Raw genomic sequence first — 11,614 nt, 5'->3', positions numbered from 1 at the left:
AGAAAGAGAGATCAAGAGGATAAATTTTTATATGTTCCGGGGTACACCGCGTGGCTGGTGTACCATTCAATAAACGTAGGATATGTGGAATTATTGTCCAACTTACTGCATTTCTTTTTATTACATGTGGCGGGCTGCATTGGAAATATTCCATATATCCTCTGTCTATTGGATGGTACACCAGCCACGTGATGCACCCGGAACACCCAAAAATTACTTGAGAGAGAGAGAGAGAGAGTGAAGTAAGAAAAAGAAAAGAAAGAAAGGAATAAAGTGACTGACGTTGATGGATGTGATTAGATAGATTGGGTTAGGATATTAGTATTTTAGTATGGTTTGTTGGGCTTGGGATATTATTAATATGGCTGTTGGGCTTGTTGGCTAGTTGGGCTTGGGATATTTAGTATTTAATATATATATTAAAAATTAACTTAGCCAGTCTGGTTCGGATTGGACCGATTTTATAGGGTAGAAAACTAGAACCAGAATCGGTTTGAACTAGTCTGGTTCGGATTTGTTTCGATTTTTGACTTTTTTGGTCAACACGGTTTTTTTTTTCAGTTTTTTCGGATTTGTTTGGTTCGGTTTTGCGGTTCCAATAACCACCCCTATAATTGACCAGGCTTCAAATTGACGATAGGAACATGAACAAGATCTATATATCTAATCTATATGTACATTAGGGCCAACCCTGGGTGATTTAAGGCTCAGGGCCAAAAGTCTAAGAATGTGTCCTTTACAAATAAATAAATAAATAAATAAAATTACAATATTTTATCACATAATAAATTTTATTAAAATTATAAGAGTACAAAAACCAATAATATATAACACTTTGGGCCTCATTAAAACTTTGTTTGAGGAAAATCCAATGGGAACAAAACCTCAAACGAAGGAAAAAGAGTACCGGATTGAAAACCTAACATTCAACAACAAATTAACTTGCATGTGTCCCCATGCTTCACTTTCACATGCACCTACAAAATAAAAATAGCAATGAAATCTCAATCACAAAAAGTCATTTAAAATGTCTTCTTGTTGCAGTTTTAGAAGCAAAATCATCAATTATATTATCATATTTAATGTTTTCAACATCTCTTTCAATGCATAATATTGCTAGTCCATTTAGTCTATCTTGAGCCATGATGGTCTGCAAATAAGATCTTAATAATTTTAATTTAGAAAGAACAATAAAACATGTATTTTGGGTCTTGTATGTTGTGCTCTGGTGCTGGTGCTCCAAATTTTGGAGAGAACAATCAATTTCCAACTCAAAAAGGCTTTGTTTTCGTACTCAGTTTTGGAGAGAACATAAAAAAAAATTCGATCAATTTCAAGAGTCTCCGTTTGGTTCTTGGGAAAACAATAATGTAGACTCTCTTTGCTTCTAGATTTGTTTGCATACGTGTGTGCCTTTATTTATTATTGTTTTATACTACCAGTTAGACTCTCAATAAATATCATACATGCCCCTTTACTACTAGATTTTTTTTATAAGGACTTTTAATTTTGAGTAATGCTACTCTTATCACATTTGTATACCACCTTATGTGGAAGATGAAGTGGACAACAACATCAATTAAAAAGTGTCAATAAATCATAAAAGAAAATAAATGTTAAATTAATTTTAATTGATGTGGCGGTCCACTTTATATGCCACATAAGGTGATATGTGAATGTGGTAAAAGTAGCATTATTCTTTAATTTTTATTTTATTTTTTTGCATATGCATATATATATATATATGGACTAATATCTTTTTTTGTGCCCCTCTCAATTGTGGGCCCCAGACTGTGGCCTTAGTTGCCCTGGCTAAGGGCCGACCCTGCGGTACATATACTTGGTTTCGAGACAATGAAGTTGTGCTTGTGCTTCCATGGCTGAAGACTTCTTCGATGAGCATGTCTCTTCTTTTGCTTTTCTTTTTTCTTTTTTACTCTTGTCATGGTCCAAAATGACGTTGTTTTGACCAAGACTTAAAAAATTTATATGCGCATGCAGCACAGAAAACAAAAACACAACCTCTTTGAGGCATTTTATCGGACAGTTTCTTGTCACGAGCAAATGGCCAATTTTCATGGCATTTCCTTCGAGGGGAGGTGCAGCTCCACCTCCTTGCACCTCTGTGGGTCCACCATTGATAACTTGGATCCACAAGTTCATCTAAATAATTTTTTTTTTCTATTGCCAAACTTGGTGCCTGATTGGATACAGGAATCAATTGCATTTTAAGACTATAATTACCGGTTATCGAGGTGGCAATCATTGGCTACCTTTTGGTCCATTACTGGCTATCAAATGGGCGATTATTATTACAAAATTTTACAACAATAGACTAATATTACAATGTTGGGGACAACAGGGTACCATTACGTTGTTAATTAGATCCTAAATATTATAAATTACAAGATTTATGTGCCCATTTACATGTTTATGCATATGGTTTACCATATCATAGTCAGCACAAATCAATGCTATTGTAATTCCCTGTGTGTGCTTGTAAGGATCCCATTACGATGAATTGGAAATGATGGACATTAAAGATGTAAATAGGGTCCTATTTCAAGTAAACGCGTGTGTTTGCTACAATAAGGACTAATATTACAATGTTGGGGAACTAAGGTACCATGACGTTGTAAACTATATCCTAAATCTTATCAATTACAAGATTTACGTCCACCTTTACATGTTTATGCATCTGGTTTACCATATCATGGTCAACCCTAATCCATACTATTGTAATTCTCTATTTATACTTGTAAGGATCCCATTACTAGTAATTGGAATTGGTGAACGTTAACAATGTAAACAGGGTCCTATTTCAAGTAAAAACCCGTGTTTACTACAATAAGGACTAATATTACAATGTTTGGGAACTAAGGTACCATAACGTTGTAAACTAGATCCTAAATCTTATAAATTACAAGATTTATGTCTGCATTTACATGTTTATGCATTTGGTTTATCTTAATTCATAATACGACAATCCACATGTTATGCTTCTAATGATCACAATTACGATGAATTGGAAAGGTAGATTTTAAAAATGTAAATGGAATCCTATTTCAAGTAAACACATGAGTTTACCAGAACAATGATTAATATTGCAATGTTTGGGAGTAATCCACCCTTTGACTGACATAAGGATCTAGAATATACCAAGTTTTCAAAAAATGTTGAACATGTTCCAGGTAATGTCTGACTGGCAAATCGATAGGTGCTAATTGCATTCTAGTTTTCAAAAAATGCTGAATATGTTTTAGGTAACGTTAAAATCCCCCAGCACCTTAATCTACTATAGCCGGTAATTTTTTTACTATTAAAAAAAATACTCAATTAGCATGTGTCATTAAAACAGATGGTGTATCGGTACACAGGTGTACCCTAGACGTTACCAAGAAAATTAAGTCAAAATCTAAACTCTTTTAAGGACAGCAAACGGGATAGGATAGGATAGGATTCAGTTTTCATAGATCCTGGGTTGCTTGTCTGCGCCTTGCTTTATCTTGTAGTTGCTTTGCCGGCTTGCCTTTTGGCTTCAATGAATTGATCAGTTGACCAAAAAATAGGGTAGGATAGGAAGGTATTTTTTTAGGTTAAATACTCTTTTTGTTACTGAGTTTTACATAAAAATTCAATTTTGGTCATTGAGAAAAAAATTAAGTGAAATTAGTCATCGTGTTTTCCTAAATTTACAATTTATAAATATTTCATTATCTTCAATTAAGTGCAATTTTTATTTTATTTTATAGGAAGCACCTTCAGTCTTCTTCCTCTAACTCAACGAGTTACGATATATTGAGCTATGGGTTTAACAAATTGGGAGAAATCTTGAGTTGAAATCAAAATTGTGAGTTAAACCCTATAGCACAAATATACCCTAACTCGTTGAGTTAGAGGAAGAAGATTAAGCATTCTTCGTAAAACAATAAAATAAAAACTGCACTTAACGGAAGATGACGAAATTTCTATAAATTATAAGCTTTGGAAAACACAATGACTAATTTCGCTAAAAAAAATTTCTCATCAACCAAATTGAATTTTCGTGCAAAACTCAGTCGTAAAAAAAGTATTTAACCTATTTTTCTTTATACCTTATTTACGATATTGTGAAACTTAAAATCCAACTTTATCCTTCCCTCAAAAAGTAAATTAAAAGAACAAGAACATTATAATATAAAAACATTCTACCACCCTCTCAATGACCTCTTTTTAGCCATGGACAATGGACCGAACAATGGTTGTCCCTGTCAGGGGGTTGGATACCACAACCCTAGACTACAGAGTCTCTATCACGTCAACAAAAGCCAAGTCACACCCATTATAGAGCCTCTCATGGCCAAGCACCATACGCTGCTTGAGTGCCAAAGTACAAAAGTATTTGAGCTAAACTTTTTAAAGATAAAATAGCAATTTATCAAAAATAAATAAACAAAGAAGAATTTTCATGTGTGTTGTGACTAGCTAGGTGAGAAAGTACTAAAAAAAACGTGGCTCTTTTTCTGTTTCGTTGTCCTCCAACCAAATACTTTGCATATACGTACATTGATAAATATTGTCCTCTATAACGTTTACATATGCCCTACTACCAAAGCTATGCTTTATCAGAGAGCAAGACTAAAGGTGATCATTTGGTTAATGTTGGTTTTGGCTTTATAAACCCATCAAAAGTAAATTTGTTGATAAGAAGAGTACTTATAGGGCTCGTTTGAGTGTGACTCTAGACAAACCAATAATCATTTATATGGAGAATCATTTCTCTATGTAATCACTTTAAGTGGTTTTAAGTGATTTTATGGAGAAGCACATGGGAGGTGTTTCTCTCTAGAATCGCTTAAAATCACTTAAAGTGATACGAAGGAGCCATAAACAGAATCACTCTCAAACGAGTCCATAATCAATAGCTAACCATACTTATTCTATGCAAGAAAATTATCTCACCTGCGACTTGGCGCAGGGACACTATTCTCTAGCTATATATGGTATATAGATATCCAAACATGCTTATATTAAGTGGAACAAAAGAAAGAATCATGACAAATTACTATATGCAATTGATTGGCTTTTAATTTGTGACCAAGTAATCATCTTTATGTAACATTATTATATATACACATACTTTAGATCATGTTTCTGACTCATCAAAAGAGCGCCTTTCGGTCCTTTACCCAACTTATCCATAGAATCACATGGGAAAATGGTGGTTTAATTATAGTTCCATGAGTATAAAATCAATTTCATATAGAATAATTTGACAAAGGAAAGTGATATAACTTGAACGGATGTCACGCGTATAATTTTAAATAGTGAGTTGTTAAAGGATATACGGAAATTCAATAACATTAATATAACATACAATGAATAGCTCTATTATTAATAACATTAATGTCTTTACCCTTACACATGTCGGACTATATAGGTGATTATAAATTAAGAACAATATCAATGTTGATGGTGGTAGTGAGCCGATAGTTAACGTATCATATAAAGCTAAGTTTACAAGAGAACATGAACACCTCTTTATATGTATAAAGTTGTAAATATCACGTTTACAGCATATAAGCCAACCTCATTCGCCAAAGCACTGAGTTGCAAAAGATGAAAAGACATCATGTGAAGGTGAAAATTGGTGCTAGAATTTGTGTTCATTGCGTGGAGGGAGCTGGCTCCTTTTTTTAAAATAATAGAACTAGTTCATCTTATTTTTGTGTCCCTCTTGATCTTCTTACTCTTTTCACAGTGCCATATCAAATAAAGGGAGGAGCAGGTATCTTTCACTTGCATTATGCATATAGTGGAGATGGAACAATTATTTGTTCTAATTTTACCTTTTGTATAATTATAAAATAATTCAATCGTTTTCCACGATTGGCAGGTAACCTAACTGAGAATGCCAAGTAAAATGCATATATAAAAAATACTTTTTTTATAATTTAAAAAAATCGTTAATGCCGCCTTATCTAAATTATCATTCATCTCCGGCTCGAGATTGTAGGTATACTCTGGCATTGGTGGCGAGAGTAGCCAATCTCCCTCCTAAACTTTTCACATGTATGTAATGTTTTCAAGTATAATTTTATTAATGTGTATAATTTGACATGTTATATTGGCAAACTCTGAATTCAAACTTTTCAATTACGTTACTCACGTGCATTCAATTATAAATTAATATTCTTGGAAATGATTGGGAAAAGACAAAGGAGGCGCCCTCACCTCACCTGAGCAAACACTAGCTAATTGCAATTACATCATTTTGCACTGCATGCTTTCCTTCCCCCACCAAAGCACTCCTTGAAGCAACATATATGTTGCGCCGCGTAGACAGAGAAAATTGGGAGTATTAAATAAATGCCACGTATCGTTCCGTATGATTCCGTGCTTATAAAACCACGGAACGAAGCCGTCTCAGTAAATTCCTATTCTGCCACGTGGCCACATCTCGATCGCTCTTTCCCTCCTGCACCCTCAGATCAGGCGATTCGCTGAGAGGCTTTTGCAGACCACTGCATCAGGGGGTGTTCCCGTACAATGTGTCCTCATCAAGTACCACATTAAAAGACTGTGTTTTGTTGTGTGTGCTTACAACCCACATCCTACAAACAAAAGTGGAACACCCTGTACTCTGAGTGAGACATTTTCCTACACGACGACGATCGTAATATCTCGTGACATGCTGATATACGAATAATTTGCAGATTTACTCAAATTATTATAACACGTTCAATAAACCTTAAATCTGGCATACAATATTAATGAGCGTTCGCTTTTATAATTTAAATGAATTCGTAGTAACATCATGCAGACATGTGAGACACATAGAATAGTGTGCTACCATCACGCATAACAATTCTTTTTCGATTGAGACAATCACCCTCCTCTAATGTCCGTACATTTCTTTTTAAACTTGAGTGCTTGAATTCCTATTTTTGAGGTATGATTCCACCAAACTTGAGTTGTGGTTGGGATCCAAGTACGAAAGCACCCACTTGGCCATTTGTTGGGATTAATTTGTTTCCCTTCCATTAATTTCATATTTCATTTCATGGCTAAATAGTAGTTAAGCATTCACTAAACATGCCATCCACGATTTTATCATTAGTTTTTTTTTGGATTTATTAGTTGCGTTTCTGTTTCAACAATTACACACCAACCCACTTGTTGATGAATGTAGCCCAAAAATATACTTACGCATGTATGTCCTTTTTTTTTTTGTCAATCAAAGTTCATTAAAACCCCAAAAATGGAAAGGAAACAAACAGAGAATACAAGGCCGAAAATGCCAATGCAGAAAACAAAGTACCACAAGTACATGGAAGATTAAACTAAGAACCAGAACAGTCTAATATAACAAATCTTCCCCAGAGACCGCACCTACTGCACCAATATGGCCACGAAGGAGCGGATTCACATCCTCCACACAATTCGCATGTATGTCCTTTTTTCTTTAAAACTTAACAATCTTTAAAGAAGCAAAACAAAAACAACCCAAGTTGCCAAACATCTAAATCTCTTTAGGTTGAATCAAACAAATCCAAACGTTATTTAGAGTCAAACAGTATTCTATGTGATTGACAATAAGTCCAAGTCCTTGGTTGTAAACTATTAAACAAATTCAACAGCACTAAGAAAAATTGTACACATATTTCTTCTGCTTTTTCATTTTTATTCTTATCTTCATCAAATTTCAACCATCAAGTGATTAAGATAGTAGAAGAAGAAGAAGTCTTTACAGTGGATCTGTTTAATGAACTTAGTAAAATCGAAAGATGGAAGTTTAGCTTAAGACTTTACGAGATTTCAAGCCTCTTCATTCATTGTGAATTAGTTTTGAGTTGGATGTTGACGCTCTAATATGGTATTAGAGTCAGATTATCTATGTGACAGGTCCAACACCCCACGCGCTACCACGTCATGCGTTAAGCATAGTTTCGTTAAAAATGGGATGATCTTCGTAGACAGACAATAAATAATGGCACAAACATGATATCCAAAATGTTTTAGTACAATTATTCTTTCGTTTCATATTCTCATTCTTACCTAATATCTAGTGACACACACACGCAGACGTACAGCAACAACATCTTGTCATCCATATATATTTGAAACCATTCAAAGGGCTCGTATATGCTTTGTTAAAGAATGAATAGACAGCCCACAAACATTGCCAATAAGAAAGTTAGTTTTCAATCACAATAATGAAAGAAAGATGGATATATATATATATATATATATAATTAGACATATCTTAATTATAATCACCATTTTAAACTACTTTTAGAAAAGGATTAATTGAAGTAGTTGGAAGAAGATCGTTTCGATTACCACTCATGTTTGGTACTTACATCACAAGAAACATATCTAGAAGATGATCTCTTTATGCAAAACACTTTGATTTGGTGATTAATTAATTTTATGGGAATGTGTGGTCTCCACTCATGAGCAATCTATACCAAGTTACATTTTCACACTTTGCTAACTCCCAAATAAACAGTGAGCTCCTCTTGGCCATGTCTTTCAAGTGGTGGCCACTCTTAATAGCACCCATTTGCTTCACCACCACCACATTAGAAACCCTCTTGCTTGCGCTTGCATACCTCATCAAGCAACACCACTAATTCTATATTTCATTTGCATCCCCACCTTCCACAAACAAATAAAAAGCCAAAAAACCAACCACACAAAAAAGAAAAAGAAAAAAAAAGAAAAAAAAAGAGACCATAATCCTTATGCAAACGTGTAGTGAGTGAGTCTCATGGTGAATGCTGACAATGATACTCTCAGTTCGTACTTTGTAGATCCAAGCCCTTGGGACCAAAATTGAATCAAACAAATTTGTAATTCATCATATCACATGAATCCCCCCATTATCTCTAAATATTACACGAAAATAAATCCAAATGTGACCTATATATGAACTATTGAATTGGTCTAAAATTGAATGTTAAAAATGTGGAGGCAATTGAATCAAAGCAATGGAATTACCATATATTTCTTCACTTAACCCCAAATTGAGATTGATATTCAAATTAGTCATGGTTCGCAGAAATTCTCCCATGGATTGAGGAACAAGATTGATAACGTAGGCAACCTTTTCAGATGAAGGATCCAAATTATGACTTATTGCTTGTAGGTCCTCAATAAAAAGAGCCCTTATATCTATTTTCGTATAGGAATCCACATAAGATTCTACAAGGACTGTAATTGCTTGGATTAGGGGTTGTTTATTGTTAATGGATAAGATAATATTAGTGCTCTTGGACATGTAGGAAGAAGAAACAGCCAGCCTAGTCATAATTTATATTTTCTTCTTTTTGGGTTCTATAAAAGGGCATTCTCATTTTAGTGTTGGCAAGCTCAGACAAGTACTAGTATATTGTTAGAAAACTAGTACGAGAAGAAGCCCACAGAGAGAGAGAGAGTGACATAGAGAAATCGAAAATGGGAGACCAAATTGCAAAGGGAAAATTGGCTCTATTTCTTTACAGGACAAAGCCTTACTTGGCTATGATCTCTTTGCAATTTGGGTATGCAGGCATGTACATTATCAGCATGGTTGGTTTGAAGCGTGGCATGAGCCACTTTGTCCTTGCTGTGTACAGGCATTTGATTGCTCTGGTTGTGATTGCTCCATTCGCACTTGTTCTTGAAAGGTCTCTATATTTCTCTCTCTTTTCCTTCATCTCTTCTCTCCCACAAAGGGACATGCATGCGTATATATATATAATTAATTATGATGCTATTTAAACTTATTGTTTTCAACTATTTTGGCAGGAAAATTAGGCCAAAACTGACCCTACCGATCTTCCTGAGAATAATGGTGCTTGGTTTTCTCGAGTAAGACACTAGAACATGTAGCATTTTGTTATACGCAACTCCAAAAAAAATAATGAATATTAATTTGCATGTGGACTATATGTTTAAGGTAATAGCTAACTTTGTTTTAAATGTGATCACTACCCGCAGGCCAGTGTTTGCTCAGAATTTATACTTTGTGGGAATGACATACACCTCAGCAACATTTGCATCTGCCACTGCTAATATTCTCCCGGCCATTACCTTTATTTTTGCCCTTCTGTTCAGGTAAAGTTGATATACTTTCATCTCATATTCATCTAAGGCATATGCACTAGCAATATTGAACTGTTGAACTCAATTAATGAATGCAATTTAGATGACTTACCTTTTTCGTAGATTATTAATTTAATCACTTTATCATTATCTCATTATTTAGGTTAGAAAAAATCAATTTCAAGAAGATCCCGAGTGTAGCAAAGGTGATCGGAACTGTAATCACGGTCACAGGAGCAATGGTGATGACATGGTACAAAGGTCCTATTGTCGAACTCATAAGGGGACAAACACAAAGCCACCACAACACCACCGCTTTATCTACCGAACAACATTGGATCACCGGCACTTTCATGCTCCTAGCCCGTTGCTGCGGTTGGTCCGGTTTCTTCATCCTACAAGTGAGTAGCTAGCAAAGGATTGTGTATTTTTTAGCACCTCATTGTTAAGTTGGCTGGCCAGCTAGGTAGACTCAAATGTTCATAATATGAACTAATAATTTTTTGTGTTTGGTGCAGTCGTTTACGCTAAAGCTATACCCAGCAGAGCTCTCTCTCACTGCTTTGATATGCTTAATGGGTGCATTGGAAGGCGCCGTAGCCACGTTCGTACTTGAACGCAGCATGAGTGTTTGGGTTATTGGCTGGGACTCCAGGCTACTTGCTGCTGGTTACTCTGTGAGTACCAAAATTTCATCATATTATTACAAGTGTTTATAACAAGTTAAATAAATACAACCAATTCCCTTATTGGGTTTTTGGAAAGGTGTTTGACAAAATGAATCTTAATTATATTGTGATTAGGGGGTGGTTTGCTCTGGAATTGCATATTACGTGCAAGGTATTGTGATGAAGGAACAAGGTCCAGTTTTCGTGACGGCTTTTAGCCCGCTGGCCATGATCATCACCGCCGCCCTAGCTGCCATCATTTTAGCCGAGCAAATCCACCTTGGAAGGTATAGATATATACATCAATATATGCATGTGGGTTTTTAGGGCAAATATTGTGTACTCTCTTGTGCTTAATGGTGCATGATTTTATTGTGGTGCAGTATACTTGGAACTATTCTCATAGTCATTGGCCTCTATGCTGTTGTTTGGGGGAAAAGCAAAGATCCCACAGCCTCCTCGCTGTTGATCGAAGATGAGAAAGTTGTTGCTCTTGAACTACCAATCACTGTTGATAACAAAACTGATGGTACTGGACCTCCAGGGGACTTCATCAAGGTTCCAATTAAAGCACAAGAATCATGATAATATGTCCAAGATTAATTCCTATTGAGGTTTAAAATTTTCAAGATCTCATTACAAGTGAGACTGTATTTTCTTTTCCCTTTTTTTTTTTTTTTTTTTTTGTCTCCCTGCTTCAGGAAATTTGTATAAGGTAATTTTAAGGGATAAAATTCGGATTTGATCGCCTTTGTAGCAAAAGGTGGATTTACCATCAAATCGCCTCATAAAAACAAATGAGAGACTTGTGTACCTTTTGACTGTACCTTTGAGAATGTGAGAAATATATATATATGTATATCCTACTACTACTATGT

At 35.0% G+C, this 11,614-nt stretch overlaps 1 protein-coding gene across 1 annotated transcript; it reads left to right on the top strand.

The window, feature by feature from the left end:
* Window positions 1-9,344: 9,344 nt before the first annotated feature.
* LOC110750534 (WAT1-related protein At1g21890) lies at window positions 9,345-11,614 on the top strand. The gene is made up of 7 exons (XM_021950872.2): window positions 9,345-9,650; window positions 9,772-9,834; window positions 9,964-10,080; window positions 10,232-10,469; window positions 10,587-10,745; window positions 10,872-11,023; window positions 11,120-11,614. The coding sequence occupies exons 1-7, from the start codon at window positions 9,439-9,441 to the stop codon at window positions 11,319-11,321; spliced, it is 1,143 nt and encodes a 380-aa protein (XP_021806564.1). The 5' UTR covers window positions 9,345-9,438; the 3' UTR covers window positions 11,322-11,614.

This window comes from Prunus avium, chromosome 1 (assembly GCF_965620075.1).
Source record: "Prunus avium chromosome 1, drPruAviu1.hap1.1, whole genome shotgun sequence".
Classification (NCBI taxonomy): domain Eukaryota; kingdom Viridiplantae; phylum Streptophyta; class Magnoliopsida; order Rosales; family Rosaceae; genus Prunus; species Prunus avium.
Note: the sequence above shows the minus strand (reverse complement) of the source record. Positions and strands in the feature narration are given on the sequence as shown.